Here is a 20,859-nt window from a genome sequence, read left to right as displayed (position 1 = left end):
GCCTTTTCTCAGTTTCTCCCATGTCTCTCTTCAGTTTATCTTGATCTTTTGGTCTAATGTTTTTTGGAAGTGAGATTCCCCCTTAAAAAGGTATGTCAAAACGGTCATAATTAATGAAACTTATAAATCATGGATTTCATGAAATTGTTTGAAATCAGAAAGACATTTAAGCCTGCTGATTCTTAGTTTCCTTATTTATCAAATGAACTGCATGTCAACAGATATTAAAATTTTATGTCTTTTTACCAATAGAAATTACTGAAAGTTTTTACTGGTAGTAATCGACCATTGTTTTATTTATGGGATTAAAAGGCAAAATGGCAATATAAACAATGTTTTAACAAAAAATCTGTGTAAAGAATAAGAAAATTATTATTAGACATAATTGCAAATTTACTACGAGGTCCTAGGTGTGTGACTGTCAGCAAAATTCTCTAAGCTCTTTTAACTCTCAGTTTTATTTCTGGTAACAGGAAAAAATAATTGCTAACTCATTGGCTTGCTGGGATGATTCAGTGCAAAAAAAAAAGTAAAAATGCTTGAAATAATGTCATACATAATGAGATTTCAGTAAGCTATTGCTATCATTTTTATATTTACCGAGAAGCTGAACGGAAGGAAGGAAAGACTATCTCCCACGATATTCTGAAATCCAAATAATAACTTATTTGTGACTTGCCCAGAATGTTTACTCCATAAATACATACTATTTTGATCTGATTTGTTGAATTTGCTGCCTGTGGACCATTTTTCAGGTTTACTGAGTAAGATAGAAGCCTTTCATTTTCATTTAAGTGCTTTATCATTGCCATGCCTTACCAAGCAATAAAAACCATACCTGTTTTAGCTGTCTCCTCTTGCCTCTTTTTTTTTTTTTTTTTGTGGGGGGGCAGTTTAAGGGAAAGGCTTGATTTGCTTTTTCCTCTTTTGCATGATCTTTGTTTTTATGGAGGTCAAGTTTGAAATGTGCCATCATTACTTTTAGGGCTGATACTGAAATAAGTATTTATTTTATCTGTTTGATTTCATCCTCTGTCCTTGTACACCTTAGAGTTGCTGAACTAGATAGGTTTAAATTTCTTTGGAAATGGCATTCCATTTCATTGAGGAAAGGGTGTTGGTGGAATGGGTAGTATTTAAAACCCAAGTGTGCCTTTCACTCAATTGATTCCTAGTTTTTGCTGAAATCTCTGATGGGGAATTAGTGGTGTGACTTCAAGGTAGTTTTGATTTGTGATCACTTAAACATTTTGAGTTGAAAAAGAACATATTGGGAAAAATAAATTCAGTACCATTACATGTATTAGAATAACACAGCTTTGAAGATCAAATGCTCTGTTACCTAACTTTTTATCTGTTTAAGTTACCTGATCAATTCCATTGGTGATTCACAGCAGATTTATACATAACGAAGAGTGCTGGGTTAAATGATTGATAGATTTTTGGTGTTATATTGCCACCTACTGGAATATTGATAAATATTAGTTTGTGTAAATAATGAAACTAAGGTGGTGGGTGTGGTGTGGTAACCTATCAGAAGTGCTGTGGTAACACATATCTCTGAATTGCACACTGTTTTGCAAACAAATGTTAACTTCAGTAAAAAAAAAAAGTTAAACTTATCTTTTAATTTATTTAAAAAGTGTACAAAATGCCCCCAGATAAAGTCACATAGAAACACTAAGTATATTCTACTACACAGAAACACAAAGTATGTTACTGTGATCTGTTTTGTTATATTTGATATGTTTATAGAATTTGAGAGAAACTTTCAGAAATATTGATGTCTTTTCCTTACTGCCAAAATATCCACACATGTGTTCTCTTAATTCCCATACCATTTCACATATTTTTCTTTCACACCCTCCCAGCATTTTTCATGTATGTTTACATAAATTGTAATGCTATTTACATTAATACAATCTCCTAACTTTAAAAAGATGAGTTTTAGTTATTAAGCACCATTTTATTCTTTTTCCAAGTCTGTCTGACTCCATTAACCATATATAGTTGCTTTGAAAAAACACAGTAATAGGGATTTATAGCTTTCAGGGCTGTCTCTATATATCAATAAAGGTGACTCCATCATTCTGTTACTGTGCAGTAGTCAAGCAGATCAATCTGTGACTATATACTATGAGACAAATGAGTAGGTCATGAATGAATTAAATATCTCATATAACCAGTCTTGTCATTTTCTTGTTTAGTGATGTGGATTTAACACATCCCTTCTACCTAAAATTTTAGTAATGTTCTGACAATTTCTGCATCTATGAAATGTAACAGACATTTGAAATCACTCTTAATAACATTTAGGAAGAATTCTAATGTGATGAGACATCAAAAATTTCAATAACTTCACCACCCTATTTCAGATGTAGACTGTCTCTATAGAAGTGTTTTTAAGTACACTGCTTACATTTATGTAAAAGCCATTTGGTGATTTTTTAATTGGACAAGTCCTTTAAATTTTTTTTTAAAGATTTATTTATTTATACAAGCACTGGGTACAGTCAGAAGCACAGGAGGGTGAGAGAATTCACCAGAGCCAGAGCAGGGAGCAGAACAGGCAGAAGGACAGAAGTACTGAGGGGACCAGTCCTGCTGAGGGGACCAGCGGGCGGCAGGAGAGGTCTACTCGCCATGTGGGACCCTTGCCTGGCAGCCAGGGATCGAACCGGCGCTGCAGAGGCTGCAGGCAGCTTTGCAGCTCAGCGTGCAACCACTGCGCCACCAGGGAGGCCCAGATATTAAAATTTTAACTAGACTATTTCACGTAGATTGCCTTTATATGTGATCCTACTTTGATATTTATAGTTACTTTTTAAAAATAATTTTTAAATTTAAAATAATTTAATGTTTATAATCTAGTGTATATGGTTTATAAAAATTGAAGTGTGGCTTTAAGTTGCATTGCAGTAGTGCCTAAATATTTTCTTAATGATAGACAAATTTGAGAGTAGCTTGCATTTTTAAATTTTCATTTTAGAGAGATATCTAAGAATTTTTGAATGCCTAAATAATTTTCGTGTGGTTTATTATGTTGACTAAAAATATTACAAGACTGAATATCAGCTTCTTGGGATTTTGTGACCCTGAGAAGAAGCAATTTTAGTTTTATGCTGAGTGTAAACAGTGATGGTGCCCAAGTATTTGGAATTTTTTCCAAGAAGATCGAAGGTTATGTCTGGGAAGGTGGGTGGGAGGGAGAAATACTTTATAAAGAAAATGAAATAAACATTAGATAAACTACAGTCTTTTACTAGAGCCTAAAAATCACGAAGTAGACAAATTTAAAATTAAATTTAGAGATAAATGGATGTTTTAAAAAATGCATATTCAATTCAAAATGCCTTTGAAAAGTAAGCATGAACACAGAAGAGAATATATATATACATGTATATTGTATGTGTATATATATATATATACAAGTCAAAATATATATGTATAATTATATATATATATGCATATTTCTTTCTTCCCACTCTCCAAAAACTTTGTTACAGTTAGATAGTAGGTCTGTTAGTTGTATACTTTTGTTTAATGTTACTATATTTTGATTGACTTTCCTCTCAAAATAATAATGTGTAGCAAATTAAATTGGCATATCTCTGAATTTTGTTGAATATTTAAGTCACCCAGTGTATTAAAATTTAATCTGAATATCTATTTTTAGGTCAAATTTATTTTAGCATTTGTAGCATTTTAAGTCATTTATTTTGCAGTTCAATCTTGATTAAGATGCATTTTTAAAAATTTACTTAGTCTATGAGTTTTTAGTAAACAGCAATCTTTATGGAACTTAAAATAATGGCTCAAAGAATTTCCACCCTGGAAGGTCAGATGGAGCCACCAGGCTAAGGACAAGTTAATGAGGAAGGCAGGATGCCTAAGACTTGAGAGCATGGCCTGCAGAGTCAGACAGACTCGAGTTCAAGCCTGGACTAGCTTATTCTAGTCTTGTGAACTTAGCCTAGACACTTGACTTCTCTGAGCTTCTGAATGTTGTTATGCTTAAAGAGAAAAAAATAAAGGCAAAGGATTTAGTGTAATATCTGGTACTCAGCAAACATTCAGTAAATGTTAGCAAATAATGCAATACCATTTCTGAATTATTCCTTAAAAAAGATAAATCTCTAAAAATTGTATAGTCTATTGTGGTAATATACTTTCTTTTAAAAACACAGATTAAAATACTACACATAGTGCATTTCCTTTATGAAAATTTATTTCTTTTGAACCTGCTAGAGTTACATTAATAACTCCAGCGCATTTAACATGCCCATGGTCTGATGGATAGTCTACTGGCTGGAAATATTTCTAATGTATTTACTCTCATGTTCATAGTTCTTATGTTAAAATAGAAATAGTTTCCTTACAGTCTCTCCATTACTTTTCTCATTTCCATAATAAATTGTGACAAGTTATAATTTCATTTTATAAAAGTACCTGCATTGTTTATACAACATAATTTGGTGGCAACAAGCTAATACATCAGAATGATTGAAGTTAGTGGTCTTTGAAATTTGTGACGGTGGTAGTACAGGTAGTATTAAAATTCCTCTTCTCTGTCTTCTATTTGATTTTTCTTCTATAGTCATTGATGTGATGATTTCCATTGCCCTCAGGAAATAAAAATTCAATTTTCTAATGTCCTATAATGCTTGTTCTTAAATTTCTGCCCAAGCTTTTGTCATCATTTCTACTTTAGCTGATCTTCCTTGCATTTACTCATGCTCAAAATCATTCAACAATTGCTTACCAAACTTGATCTAAGTACAAGACCCTTAACTAAATGGCGACCACTGCTTCTCCCCTCCTAATCTTTTTATGTGACTCTTGCTTATCTAAAAAGGGAAGAATTTTAATTGTTAGTCATAATAAGATACATAAATTACATCTGTGACCTAAATGCCTTTGAGGATCACTGGAGACTATTACAGGACAAACGACCATGCCTTTATATCTTACAACCCTAGCACTTAATAATCTACCAGCAAAATAATATTTCTTGAATGCAACTGAATCAAACTGACTTGTTTAAAATTCCACAGAGTTGGGTGTCTATTCTGAGATGGGACATATCAAACATATTTTTAGATATTTTAAAATTTTGAATTTCTCAGATAAAGAGGGAAGATGATTATGTGAAAGGTCCTCAGACATTCAAGCCAACTTGAATATTTTCAATGTGGCTATATGCTGAATTATTTATAAAAAATTACAATAAAGATTATTTGTCCTTTCATTAAAAACACAAGGAATCTCTTATTGCTACATCAATATATTTTTATTTATTTTTATCGATTTATTATTTTTTAAAAAGATTTATTTATTCATTTACACAAGAACTAGGGTACAGGCCAGATGCGCAGGAGGGTGGCAGGATTCACCAGAGACATAGCTGGGAACAGAACAAGCAGACTGACAAAATACACTGCTGAGGGGAGTAGCGGGCACGATAGGAGAGGTCTGCCGCACCATGTGGGACCCTCGCCAGCTGGCCAGGATTGAACCAGCACTGCAGAGGTTGCAGACAGCTTCACAGCATGGTGCTCAACCACCTGCGCCACCAGGGGAGACCCACATCAATATATTTTTAATACTTGTTTTGTAGATGAGCATTTTACAAACCCTAAAAACTTATTAGGAAATAAGAATAAATGAGAGGAAACTATTAATGGGAAATTTTATTAAGACATTTAATATTTTATGATAATCAGGTAAAAGCTGACTAAAAAAAAAGAAGAGAATAAAAGTGCAAATAATGCAAATTTAAAATAATACTTAAGGGCCTCTGCAATGGCTCAGTGGGTTGAGCGCAGTGCTGTGAGGCTGTTCACAGCCTCTGAAGCTCCATTTCAATTCTCAGCAGGCCAGGGAGATACCCACATGGCACGGCAGACCTCCCCTGTGTCTCCTGCTGCTCTCCTCAGCAGTGTTTTTGGTCCTTCTGTCTGTTCTGCTCCCTGCTCTGTCTCTGGTGCATTCTCTCACCCTCCTGCACCTCTGGCCTGTACCCCAGTGCTTATATAAATAAATAAAATCTTAAAAAAATAAAATAATACTTAAGAATAAATTATTAAGAAAAAATAGAGAACTATAAATATATTTTAATGTTACTACTTTAATAACTACATACATTTGTATGTGTAATATATATGTAATACAAAAATGGATTTTATTTCAAGGAATAAACCATAGAATGTCATTGCAGAATACTGAATCATACCCCCTTGGTGGCACCTCTGTTGGGATAAATGCTTTTCAGTTCAGTTTGTGCTCAGAAGATAAAATCTCAAGGCAGGAAGGTAGCTCAAATACTAGCCAGTACATTCTTTCATTTAATATTTGATTTCCTTTATAGCATACATTGACTATCATTTGAGAAAAGTTCTGTGGTCTTTGTCATAATCATTTATTAAAATGAGAGATGGAAACATGTTTTACTCCAATGTAAACTAAGATTAGCTCCTATCATGCCCATAAAGCTTGCTTTTCCAACATTCTCACAAACCCAAATAAAAAATCCAGTTTCCCATATTAGTCCTCATTTATTTGACATCAACCATTTCTTTCTTGAAACACCTTCTACTCTTAACTCTTGCTGAACTTTGGCTTCTCCCCTATACAGAAAATTAAGTCACCTTTTCTGGCTCTCCCCTTAAATATTAATTTAACTTTAGATTGTATCCTGGGGCCTCCCCGGTGGCGCAGCAGTTGAGCGCTGGGTTGCGAAGCTGCCCGAGGCCTCTACGGCGCAGGTTCTATCCCCGGCTGCTCCCCGGCCACCGGAGGAGGGTCCCACATGGCACGCAGACCTCTCCTGCCGCCTGCTGCACCCCTCAGCAGTGTACTACAGTCCTTCTGCCTGCTCTGCTCCCCGCTCTGGCTCTGGTGAATCCTCTCACCCACCCGCGCTTCTGACTGTACCCAGTGCATGTATAAACAAACAAACAAACAAACAAACAAATAAACAAACAAATAAATAAATAAACCATGCCTCTATAAATTAAAAAAAAAAAAAGATTGTATCCTGGACAGATGTCCCTATTTTATGTTTGAGGATCTTACTCCTCCCTTGTAACAATATCCACCTACATGCTGATGTATAGCATTGACCCAGATGTAGATCCTGAGCTACCAATTTCTGTGCCAAATACTTCTATACATTTTTTACCTGGAAGTCTTGAGCATATAAAAATATCCTCCCCCACCTACTTTTCTTTCTTCTTTAGTTCTGCATAAAAGCTTCTGCATTTTATCTAATGCAATGCATAATAGTTTAAACTATCAACCTAGATATTTTTTCTTATTGTTCATTGTCCACCTTCCTCATTTCCAAATATTTATAGCCTTGACTACTTCTTAAGTGGTGAATGGATTTTTCACCCTCACTTTTTTTTTGCTACTATCTTCCTAGTTAAGATATATTTCTAATATGCTTTTTTTTATTAAATAATAAATTTTATTTTTATATTCCCCCATACAACTGCACATGCCCCATTCTGACCCCAATCCCTCCCCTCCTGGCCCCCACCCCCCAGAAAGTGTCTCTGCTTCATAGTTTTTTGTTGATTTTGATTTTCACTTTCTTATAGTTATTCTTTTTCCTGATCCCTTATTTAAGTTTTCTAGATTCCCGCTATGAGTGAGACCATCCGGTATTTTTCTTTTTCTTTTTGGCTTATTTCGCTGAGCATGGTCCCTTCCAGCGCCATCCATGTTGCTGCAAATTGCACGTGTTTATCTTTTTTGAATGCTGAGTAATATTCCATGGTATATATGTACCACATCTTCTTGATCCAGTCATCTATTTTTGGGCATTTGGGCTGTTTCCAAAGCTTAGCTATTGTAAATAGTGCTGCTATAAACATAGGGGTGCAGGTGTTCTTTGGAATTGATGTTTCTGTGTCCTTTGGGTAAATACCTAGGAGTGGAATTGCTGGATCATATGGAAGCTCTATGTTTAGTAGGTCCAGAAATCTCCACACAGCTCTCCATAGCGGTTGGACCAGTTTGCATTCCCACCAGCAGTGCAGGAGAGTTCCTTTTTCTCCACAACCTCGCCAACATTTGTTGTTGCTAGTTTTTTTAATATGTGCCATTCTCACTGGTGTAAGATGGTATCTCATGGTAGTTTTGATTTGCATTTCCCTGATTACAAGTGATGTTGAACATTTTTTCATATGCCTGTTGGCCATTTGCATTTCCTCTTCAGAGAAGTTTCTTTTTAGCTCTTCTGCCCATTTTTTGACTGGGTTATTTTCTTTGTTGTTGTTGAGTCTCATCAGCTCTTTGCAGATTTTTGTGATCAGTATTTCTAATATGCTTTTATTTCAGTCTCCTGGTTTTCCTGTGCCCAATTTTGCATTTCGACAATCTTCCATTTCCAACATACTGATTTAAAATTGAAATGCTTCTTCATTAAACCTCTCTGTAAACAGTTCCCTCTATGTTAAAGTGGCCATCTTACATAGGAAAATATACAGATTCAAGGCAATTCTTATCAAAATATCAATGATATTCATCAAAGAAACAGAACATACATTATTGAAATTTATATGGAACTATAAAAGATCCTGAATAGAGAAAGCACCTCTACACACACACACTCACACACAAAAGAGGAAGAATGGCGGTTTCATAGTCACAGAGACAAACTATACTGCAAACCTATAGTAATTAAAAAAATATGCTATTGGGCCTCCCTGGTGGTGCAGGGGGTTAAGACGCAACCTATGAAGCTGACTGCAGCTACTACAGCATGAGTTTGGTCCCTGGCTGGCCAGGGAGCAACCCACATGGCACAGCAGACCTCTCCTGTCTCGCCTGCTGCTCCCCTCAGCAGTGTATTTCAGTAGATCTGCCTGTTGTGTTCCCCACTCTGTCTCTGGTGAATCCTCTCCCCACCTCCACATATCTGGCCTGTACTCCAGCTCTTGCATTCATAAATAATCTTAAAAAGAAAATGCTGTTGGAACAAAAAGAGACATGCAGATCAGTGGAATAGAAATGAGAACCCAGAAATAAGCCCACAATTATGGACAGCTAATCTGTGACAATGGAGGCAAGAGTAGACATTGGAGAAAGGAACATTCATCAGTAAATGGTACTGGGAAACTGGACAGTGACATGCAAAATAATAAAACAGGACCACTCTCCCACATTATATACAAAAATTAACTCAAAATGGGTTAAAAACTTGAATGTAAAACCTGGAACCATAAAAAAAAGAAAATTTTAGGCCATGCACTCCATGATACTGGCTTCATGGATGTCTTTAATTACTCAACTCCATCAGCAAGGAAAATAAAAAGTGAAAAATAAAGAAGTTAGGACTATATCAAACTAAAAAGTTTGTGTGTAGCAAATGAAACTACCATTAAAATGAGAAGGCATCCAACTAAGTGGGAGAAAATATCTGTATGTCATACATCTGACAAGGGGCTAATATACAAGATTTACAAAACACTAATTCAACTCAAAAACAAAAATAAAAAATAAAAAATAATGGGCAGAAGAGCTAAACAGACACTTCTCCAAAAAGAAGACATACAAATGGCCAAAAGGCACATACAAAATGCTCATTATCACTTAACATCAGGGATATAAATCAAAAACATGAGATATCGGCTGACACCAGTGAGACATGACACCATGTTAAAAAGATCAGGAAAAAAGATATTGTTAAGGTTGTAAAGAAAAAAGAATCTTCATGCACTTAGTGGGGATATAGACTGACCCAGTCCCTATGATATAAGATGGAGGTTTCTCAAAACAATACTGGGACATCTCCCATATGATCCAGCAATTCCACTCCCAGGCATTTACCTAATGAGTGCAAACACTAGTTTGAAGGGAAATGTGCACCCCTATGTTCCCTTACAGCACTGTTTACAATTGTGAAGTTATGTAATCCACTTAAGTGCCCATAGACAGATAAGTGGATTACAAAGATGTGGTATATATACAGTGTAATAATACACAGCTATAAAAAGAGATGAACTCTTGCCATTCACAACAACATGGATAGAACTGGAAGAGATTATGCTTAGCAAAATAAACCGGAATGACAAAGACAAAAACTGGATAATTTCATTCATGTGTGGAATATAGACAAACAAAGCAAAGGAGCAGACAAAATTAAACCAAAAATAAACTTGAGAAATTGACTATAAAATTGAGGATGCCAGAAAGGGAGGGTAAGGTGGAGAACAAAATGAGGAGGGGCCTCTGGGGGAAGACTGTGGGTGTCTTGGTGATGAGTGATGTGTGCTACCATACTTCTGAAGAACTGTGAACCTACAGCTGTGAATACTATACAGTGCTATAAACCATTTCCTCAATTTAAAAAAAAAAAAAAACACCTCACTTCCTAGCAATGGCTATCTGAAGCCTCTAAGCCCTAACTTTGTATTCCTCTAGGACTAAGCTAGCTTTCTATAATGTTTTAGGTAACAGCTAATATGTATCCAAGAAACCTTCTCTCACACCTCCTCCACTAATTAGTATCAAACCTGGAATTGTAAATTAGACCATGCTCCTATCTGCTTCCAAAGCACTTCTGCCCTAATACTGGGGGACTTTTTTTTTCTTTTTGGCACTAATGTCACACTGAACTGAGATGATTAGGGACAGGAATTTCTATATCATTATCTTATTGTATTTCTATAATGTGTATTATCTAGCACATAGTAGGTAATATATAATCATTACCTAAATAAATGAATACATTTGAGAAAAACTTTGCAAAAGTATTTTGAAGGCTGAAATTAATTTCAATAGCTTTCCTTTATTTTCTTATTTTACCTGGAATTCAAAAATTAATAGCATAGCTTTGATACCCTTGGACTTTGTAACTATAAAATTAGGAAAAGAATTATATTTTCGTTTGTGTGAAAGGTGATGAAAGTTACCACTTTGTTATTACTGAATAATATAGAGATGATATATAAATGTATATATGTCATATAGATGGCTATGTATACATAAATTTAACATATTTATATACATATGTATGAAATTTGAAATTTTCTAAAAGATGTTTGTTTTTCTTTGCAGGAGAATCCGTAACTCCCACTGGTGGTAAGAATTAACACTTGCATTTTCTTATTTTATTTTTTTGCAAAACTAATATAAGTTTTATATGAAACTTATATAAAAGTATGAAACTGCACATATAATTATTTTTATATGCATTATTGTGCATATTGAAGCTTTTCTTAAACTTGACCATAAATCACATGGCAGGGCTCCAATTTCTTTTTAAATCTTTTTTTTTTAAAGATTTATTTATTTATGCATACAAGAACTGGGGTACAGGCCAGAGATGTGGGAGGCGAGAGGATTCGCCAGAGACAGAGTGGCGAACAGAACAGGTAGACTGACTGAAATGCACTGCTGAGGGGAACAGCAGGAGAGTAAGGAGAGGTCTGCTGCACCATGTGGGTAGCTCCCTGGTTGGGGATGGAACTTGTGCTGCAGTGGCTGTGAATAGCTTCATTGGTTGCATCTTAATCCCTTGCGCCACCAGGGAGGCCCTTCTTTTTAAATCTTAATGTTGGAAATGAATTTAAGTTAGAGGACAAAACCTTATAGGTCAAAAATGGGTCAAGGAATTATCTGAAAACATTAGAGAGAATTCTAAACATAAATATAATTAATTAAATCCTTCAAGAGAAAAGCTCTTAGACTATTAGGATTTTTGTAATAACCATTTTTAAATTTTACTGTCATGGCTAAATTCAAAGCTTAACAAGTGCCCTACCAGAAATAAATTAAATTTAACCAATGAAAGTGCTGAAAATAAATTCATACATATTACAAGTCAACTTAGAGATTGAATCTTGTTAAAAATAAACTGTATCAGGCCTCCCCAGTGGCGCAGCAGTTAAGCAGCCTCTGCAGCGCCGATTTGATCCCCAGCCACCAGGCAGGGGTCCCACATGGCGCCAGACCTCTCCTGCTGCCCACTGCTCCCCTCAGCAGTGTATTTCATTGGTCTGCCTGTTCCATTCCCCGCTCTGGCTCTGGTGAATTCTCTCACCCTCCCATGCTTCTGACTGTACCCAGTGCTTGTATAAATAAATACATAAATCTTTAAAAAAATAAAAATAAAAAAAATAAACTGTATCACTTAAGTGTTATTGTTATTGAAATATATATTTCCTGATTATCCATTTGGTTTACAGTTTGCATTAAGAGGGTAAGTAAAACCACTATGAGAATTCTGATTTAATAATTATAATGCACATTTAATGAAGTACTTACAAGTGTTCTGAGAATTCAGTTAGAAATGTTCTGAGAATTCGGTTATTAACAGAATTATTTTTGTTATTAAATGATAATTCATTCCAAACTGAAGAATCAAAGAACTCTGAAAACAGTAACAAAATGCTCCTGAAGTTGCATAGAAGGATATTCTCTTCTTTCTTAAAAGATCTAATATTAGAATGTTGTAATTTTCTAACATGGCAGAAAGATTTTATAAAAATATGTAAGCCACTCATTAAAACAGGTTGTGATTTGCTTATGCCACTTACATGCAACTTAGCAATTCTACCATTTACAGAAGAGTAAGTTCACTTTAACTGTATAAAGTGGTAATCTCTGCAGGAGGGAATGGGAATGAGGTGGAATGGGAGTGAATGTTTAAAATTGTAGATGACTCAGCACCTTATTACCTATGCACCAACTCTATTATAACAAGTCCCCAAATGATGAAAACAGATTAAAATCATGACCTAAAACTTAAATGAGAATGGTCTCTCCAAATACTGCCAAGAAGAATATACTTAGCGGAAACTAGTAATATTGCCCAAGTAGGGGTGCAGAGATAACGTAAGTTGGCACTTGAATTTTTAATTAATTTTTAATTAAATTCTTATTAATGAAACTAGGGAGTATCTATTGAAGTATGCAAGGACACTACTGCGTCTAGGCATGAGGGTAGTTCTCTGAACACCCTTTCTTAATACACCCTGGACTGAATTTGCTTGAATAGAAGCAGTCTTGAATGATTCTCTTCAAAAGAGTATAAGGTGTTTGAACTGGTTTTGCTTCAAGTATCTGTCATTCAAATTGAAGGGAGCAGCTGCAATATTTCTCTCAAAGGAAAAAGATTTGTTGGAATCCCGTCAACACACAAGTTAATTTAATCTAAAACCAACAAACCATAATTACCCAAGTCTGTAACAATGATAGTGATTTAATGTTACTGGACACTTACCCTTTCCTTGTCCTGTCTTTCCCCACTCACTCCTATTTTCTTTTTCTTCAACATATAGCAGATTAGAGAACAACTAACATTGGATTTATGATGTACAGTGAGGACAGGATGTAGCCATGTGCTGGCTGCTCAGTTGGATGTAATTATGGGTGAAAGTTTGTAAGCATTTATTTGTAAGTGATCAGGCTATGAAACCCCATAAAATTTTCTTTGGAAAATAACATGTACAATAACTCTACTATCATTTTGGATTTCTGCAATCCCAGAATAGTTTTCCAATTTTTCATGGGCACAATCCTGTACCTAGTACATCATTTTGTTAACTCTAAGAATTTTCTACCATGTTGTGACAAGTGCTCCTCAGCTGGAAAGTACTAAGGATGCCACTTTGCAGAAGACTGATGAGAGGATGGGGAGGTGCCTGGCATCTCTGCCTCCTAGTAATCTTGCTTCCTTTCATGTAAGTTTTGTCCAAGTGAGAAAGTGTGTATAAATAATAAGCCACTAAACTAGATGTGTGTTGCTCCCCCTCATGTTTTTCCATATTTAAAAATACAGATGCTTTTCCAAAATCAATAAAAGTAAAAGTTGATTTCACTTTAACTTCTTTAAAAGAAAGAAGCTAGAACTCCACTGTATCACTTCTATTTCCATTTTCTTAATTCCCTATTTAGTTATCTCTCCATTTCAGTTCTTGATTCTATCATGTCAATTTTACTTCTTTTCTTGTTTCTCCAATTCTCTCCCTATATTTGTGCCTTTTTCTCTTATCCAATCATGTTAAATTAATTAAACTAATTGCATAATATAAATCAAGTTTAATTAATTAAATATTGAAAGGCATAAATTTTACAATTCATAGAAATAAATACATGTAAAACAGAAGTTAAGAAAGAAGAAGACTCTATAATCTCAACATACAGAAATCACAATTTGATTTTTATTTTTTCAAATACAATTTTGGTGTATTTCCTCATTCTTTTATGAAGAGATACACCTTCTGAGTAAGAGCATAAACAAAATTAAAAGTCTTTTATACAAGATGTTTGTTTGCCCTACAGGAAGTTTATAGCCATCGTATGCTTGTATCAGCTATGCAAGGACCTATTTCATAAACATCTTGTCATATTTTTCTTTTTTCTGAAGTGAACTGAAACTATAGAAAATGTTATTTCAGTATCTCAGTTGTGGCTTTTTGATATTATGAAATTAAAAACATTTTTGTAGAAGGGTCATTTTGTATATCCCTTTAAGAATTTTGTCTTTTAATCTTTTGCCTTGTCTTTACTTTGTTTGGATATGATTTATTCAAAAGAAAAGCATTGTGTATCTAGAAGTTTGTCTTTCTTTTTTTTCTGGAGCCCAAACCCTCCTAATAGTCCTTTCTGACTTTATCTTTCTCTTTTCTTCATTGATATCTTTTATAATCTCTTTAAATCACATTTATGTGTGGTATTTCATTTTCCTGTACCCTATTGCTTTGGAGAGCTGAGAATTCAGCAACCCAGTGGGAAGATGGAAGAGGCTGCTTTCAAATTCCATTCCCCATTTTTATCTTTAATCACTATTCTGTAGCTCATAGTACATTTAAGTCTATTTATCATATCTATACCTTTGTTTGCATCTCCATTTGATGCATGCATGTAGGTATATGCATTTACAAACATATCATTATGTACATATATATTGTACATCCTATCTGTATGGTTTGTGCATATACACAGGTATGTATATATGCTTATATATACCATAATGGACTGGGGAGTTAGTAAACTCAGGTGAGTATATATTTCAGGATATATTCACATATTTACTTTTTTCCTTCTTCCATCTCCCATAAATATAACAGGACTGAATGCAACAGAAAATCCCAGTGCTTCTCCTACAAGTGGCCCCTTACCTGCTAGCAGCACTGCACTCTTACCCGCAAGCACCTCTGAAAGCGAAAATGGCTCCTCAGAGACCATGTCATCTCTTAGTCCAGCCACTGTTTCAGCTGAAGTATCCCTGAACTCTTTGAGTAATGCTAGCACTTCTGATGTTTCAGGTTGGCATCAAAATGTTAACTGAAATGGAATTAGAGAAAATGATCTTTCTTTTTCTTTTTTTTAATTCTAACATTATCAGAAACAGTTTTTCTTTAAATTATGTGTCCACTTTCTATGTATGTGACTTTATTAAAGTGTATAAAATATGAGAGAGCTAAGATATTTATGAAATATTGGCTGAATGAAATAATGAACATGTGTTGTTAGGGACAGAGATAAGGGAATCCTTCCTGGGAAAATCAGGAGACATCTGATCTCCAGGAACTGCCTCATTCTCCAGGTTCCTGCTCATTTAGGTTTTCTGTAGCCCCAACAGATATGGGACTCCCTATTCAGACCTTGTCAATACTGCCCTCCCTGGATGTTATCCCAAAGTAGGATCTTTCTTTGTTCAATTCCAGATTCTTAATGTCAGAAAATTATTAGAGACAGACTACTTGTTTTTTAAATGTCTTCCAGGGACATTTGCATTATTTTTAAAAGAAAAACAATTAATCAAGGTGGTGAGTCCTAATGGTAGAGTTAAGACTATGTGGCCATATTTATAGAAAAATGTCAGAGTGATATGGGAGGTATCTTCATCAGGAAAAGCCACCGATGCTTCTTAGAATTTGAATATATCATTCTGTGTGTGATACTAGGTCTGCCAGTAAGTCTCCGATCCTTGAATCAACCATCATGAAGACCATTTGTGACTTATCTGAGATAATGCACTATGTTGCCATTTTCTAAAGCAAACAGATTGATAGACATACTCTGAAAAAATAGACAAAGCCATTTGATCAACAATGCCATTAATCAGTTTTGAAAAACAATCATGTATATCATCACAGACATTTCTGTACAGGGTAATTACAGTGTTTTGAGTATCATACTGATGAAATTTATTCATTGTAAGAAGCAGTTTAGTAAATGGTCAGTGACTTTTTGTATTGATTATACGGTTGTATATTTAGTCATTACTACATTTTTCCAGCTAACATAACAGAGTAGTGGCTGGGAACTAACTAACATTGTAAGCATTTGAATTTCTTGTATTTTATACCAACTTTAAAAAAAATATTTTATTTTTATTTCTTTCTTTGTGTGTGTAGAAGAACTTGGGTATAGGCCAGAGGTTGGGGGCGGGGGTTAGAGGATTCACCAAAGACAGAGTGGTGAGCAGAACAGGTGGATTTACAGAAATACATTGCTAAGAGTAGTAGCTGAAGAGGTCTGCTGGTCATATGTGGGTTAGCACTCAGTCCATAGTGGTGATAGCACTGTGACTTAACCCTTAGGCCACCAGGGAGGCCCCCTATTACAAACTTTCAATTAACTGTGTAACGTCATGCAATTTTCCATTTCCAAATTTCACTTCACATGCATAAACACACACGTGACATTTCTACCATTTTTTTTTTGGTATGTTCTACTTTCTTACCCTTTTTATTCTCACAAATTTTTCCCTGAAAACTTTAAAGTCAGAGATTAACATATGAAGCAAAGTGTGACAAAAAGGGTTTAAAATGGAATGAGCAATAAAGATGAATAATTTGAAACAGCAAGTTGCTCTGGAGCAATAACATAGATGGTGAAATTAGCGTGAAAAGTTTGTTTTGTTTTCTGATCAAAGAACACATTTTCTTTTCTAATAAATAATCTTCTATTCTATGATATTTTAGTTATCTACTGGGATAAAATCTGTTATGTGTTAATTTGTGTTTATAATTGATTTAGACTGTGGAATATAATCAGTCTTTTAGCTCACTGATAAAAGTATGGTAAAAATCTCAATTCATTTTTAACGATATTTTATACACAAATTGATTTTTTTTGATAATGGTTACAAATAAACATCCACATGTATATTATTAACTTTAAATATGTAATATTATGGGACACCGGGCATACAATTCCGTGAGTGTGTGTTTATGTGTGTGTGTGACTCTTTTCCCCCATCTTATTAGTTTTTAAAACTGTCAGTAGTATAATTAAAATATTTATTTTGATTAACATTTCAAAAAGGTTTTCATAATGATGAGTGTCTATGCAGATGTTTTACCCAGTGTATGTATTAAATAGATATCTGTTACATCTCTTGTCCATCTTCTGTTTTTTCTTTTCTTTGGGATTTGTGAGAGATTCTTGTATGTTGAGGGATTCTTATTCTGCCTACAAAGAATTGTCTGGACTTTCAGCTCATAGAGTTGAAGGAGAATTCAAAAAGTTCATAGTTTCTAAAAAAATAAAAAATCACCAGGAAACCTGAGTCACTCATGACAGCATCAACTAGGGGAGCCTCCCAGGGTATGTAAATGAAACCTCGGGTGCTACCTTCAGTGAGGTGAACTTAAAATACTGCAGACATCCATTGTAATAGATTCCACAGTTTGGTAAACTCTAATAATAACAAATTGCTCTTAATATTTGAATTTTTCATCAGCATTGGGAAAGTATTGATGCAATGATCTCACTTTCTTACCTCAGATGTTACACCAACACCGCCTCACCTTTCCATGCATGGAAACTCGAAAGCGCCTTCTACCAGACCTGACACGCAGACACTCAGCAGCTCAGCTGCCCTTACCGCACGCATCCCTGCTGCTGGCATGAATGACACATCAGGTTTGCGGGTCCCTTAGACTTGTGCAAATATGAGGAGTGCACGCCAACTGCCTTGCTTAATAATGGTGGATGAGGGGTATTTGTCACCATGTAGCACTTACAGTTGATGAGCTTGAAATTTCAAACTTTCATAGTTACTCTTAGTCTATGAGGCCCCATGGGATGGTCTTGCAAAAGATGAAATAATAAAGAACGAGAATTATGATAACATAGGGGAAATTTCTTCAAGAGAAAACAGTTATTCACGTATGTGTTTCTTTATATCAGGGGCAAGTATTGTACCATGAAAATGAATTTTTTTCTTTACACATTAATAAATAACACATTAATCTTTACTCAAAGCTCTTTTACTAATAAACAGAACAATGGAGAGTAGTTCATATTGACTCCACTATCAGTATTTTTTTTTTAAAGAATGAGAAGAAAGAAATAGATGATGCTCAGAGTCCCCATTCAAACAACTGTCAGCTTAGCAACTCTATTTAAAAAAAAATAAAAACAACAAAGTGTTACAAAATCAGTGTCTGAATCACTTCATGGTACCCCTTTTTTCCTCAAAAACAAGCATCATATTTTTCAGGTTACAAATCCAGTCATATATATTCCTTTAGTGACATGTGTGACTGAAGGTTACAGGTATGAAGAAAGCACCCACAGAATTGGCACTAAAATGGTTCTACTAAGTGTGGATCAAAGTTGGAAGTCAAACATAATTATGATTCTGGAGTATTAAAACTGCTTACTTAGCATAAAACCATCACAAGCAGTCTATAAACACTGAACTACTGAGTAAAGAGCTAGTCCATCTCCCTGCCTCATCCCACCTACACCTGCTGCCATAGGAACCATAGTGGAAAGAATTGGAGCTTTCAGCAAATCCACAGATTCAGAAGTTGAGGATGGAAAGGAGCCATAAAATAAAAGACCAAACTGTGGGGCTAATCTCCACACAAATTAGTCTATTTTGCCTCTATCAAGGAATCCTCTTGATTAGTCCTCTCCCAGAGGCCAATTCCACTATGTAAAAATCTGTTTGGATTAATTAACCTAATTAAAATTATAAGATGCTACTCCTAAACTGTCATTGAAGGTCACCACACAGCAAGGGGAAAGTCATTTCCTTAGAAGAGTGATGGTAGCAAAGTGGGGGGTGTGGACACCTCAAAGTGGGGGGCGCCTCAAAGCAGTACATGTACAGGGATGGCTGGGAGAGGAAAAGAGCAAGAAAAGAGAAAAAGAGAATATGGCAAAGGGCTAAAGACAAATCTAGTTGATTAAAAAACTTTACAGAGGGCCAATCTCTGATTATTTTTAAGGCTAAAACAATGAATCTTCCTACTCACCTGCTCCTTCTTTTGGAGCCTATCTCTGAGGATTCAGAACTGAAGAACTGATGTTTATTCTATACTATGGCTTCCCCATTGGAGTTTAGTGGATTTTGAAGTGGACCTGAGAACGCAAACTCATATTTAGGGGGAAGATGCTTTTTCATTTCAAATGGATAGTTTGGGCCTGGAGAAGGCCTACATTCTGATGTCAAAGTCATTTTCTAAATGTGTGTGCATGCTTCACCGTGAGACACTGCGAATCAGACCACAAATGCAAGGCTGATATCACATCATTGAACGGATGACCCCTGGGGTGTTTACAGTGAAAAAGCAAACAAGCTTAAATAGGGAGTAGCTCAAATTTCTTAAGCTTTTGCTTTGACAGCTAACATCATGCTAGCTAGTAGATCCCCAATGAATGTATATTGATAGCCTGGGCTATAATTGTGGGTTGATACAGCATACATGAGGTGCTTTGAAGCTTGACTTTGAAACATCCTTACTGAATACAACATGCAGTTTCTTTATTACAACACTTGCTTCTATAACAACTAGCTCCTATGTGATTGGAAAAAGAGAGAAAGTATAATGTGGAACTTCCTTAATTCCAAACCAATTCTACTTTTCCTGGTAAAGGGGGCATATATGACCAAAGCAGAATTGTAATCTGCATCTGGAAAGGGGAAAAAAATTCAGAGCTCAGCAGCTATCTTCAGCTCTATTTTAAGAAAATTAGAAGTCAGCACCTCCACCCAGAGATCTTTCCCCAGGGAGGTGCACCCTCTGTGAGGTTCTCAGCATGTGGAAAGCTGCACTTCCTCCTATACAAACCCTAGCACAGGTTTTCACACTCAGAGCTCCTCGTCCACGTTCGTGGTGTGGTCTTAGCACCAACAAGCCCATACTCCACTCTATTACCTTGAAGGATTTTTGATGTCTCCAAAAGGCAGTTTTCAACCAGGAGGCTTGGGTTGTCCAAGCTACCTCTCAAAGTTAAAATTTGTGGTCTGATTACAAAGGTGCATAGATTTCGAGTTGCCTGCACTTAAATTTATCCCATAAGCCTTGCTGAACTTCGTTCAGATTGCAGAATGCACATGTGGTTGTACCTAAGTGCTTAACAGCTGCTCTGCCTTCGCTTCAATAATCTTCCTTTTGTGAGATGTCTGGCATTGCCCTGGCCTAGTAGCATGAGCAGCAATGCTGATGACCTTTCTGATTTCAGGTGCCCCAGAAGACAAGACTACACCCAGCACCTTGGATTCAGGCACAGCTTACACACCAGTAACCACCCTCTATCCTGCACTCAGCAGCTCCGCTGCCTTACCTGCACTCACCTCCAACAACCTCACCACAGATAACTCCTCAGGTTTGAAGATGGTGCTCTAGGTGTTTTAGGGTAGGGATAATGAAACAGGCACCTGAAACTTTCAGGCATCTCTTTTGTTTCACACCATATATTATCAGGTTTCCTGATATATGAATTTTCACAAATTAATACAAAATTAGGCAGAATAAACTTTGCAGGAAGCTTTTTTCTGGGCATATTTTATTTTCTGTATTATGAAAGTTTATGACAAAGAAGAAAGATGATGTACTTTATTCTTTTAATCCTGGAGTCACATCCAGTACTTTTACTTTCCAG

General features: G+C 35.5%; 1 protein-coding gene across 1 annotated transcript in view; it reads left to right on the top strand.

Annotated features, from left to right (window-relative positions):
* PTPRC (protein tyrosine phosphatase receptor type C) overlaps positions 1–20,859 on the top strand; it is a gene marked incomplete at both ends in the record, with an annotated part of 114,091 nt that overhangs the window by 43,165 nt on the left and 50,067 nt on the right. The window contains 3 exons of the mRNA XM_084244488.1: positions 15,081–15,278; positions 17,749–17,886; positions 20,440–20,583. Coding sequence (XP_084100614.1) covers positions 15,081–15,278; positions 17,749–17,886; positions 20,440–20,583 — 480 coding nt within the window. The remainder of the gene's footprint in view (positions 1–15,080; positions 15,279–17,748; positions 17,887–20,439; positions 20,584–20,859) is intronic.

Source organism: Talpa europaea (genome assembly GCF_964194135.1).
Source record: "Talpa europaea genome assembly, chromosome: 10".
Lineage (NCBI taxonomy): Eukaryota > Metazoa > Chordata > Mammalia > Eulipotyphla > Talpidae > Talpa > Talpa europaea.
The sequence above is the reverse complement of the archived record's forward strand: the minus strand, read 5'-3'. Positions and strand labels throughout refer to the sequence as shown.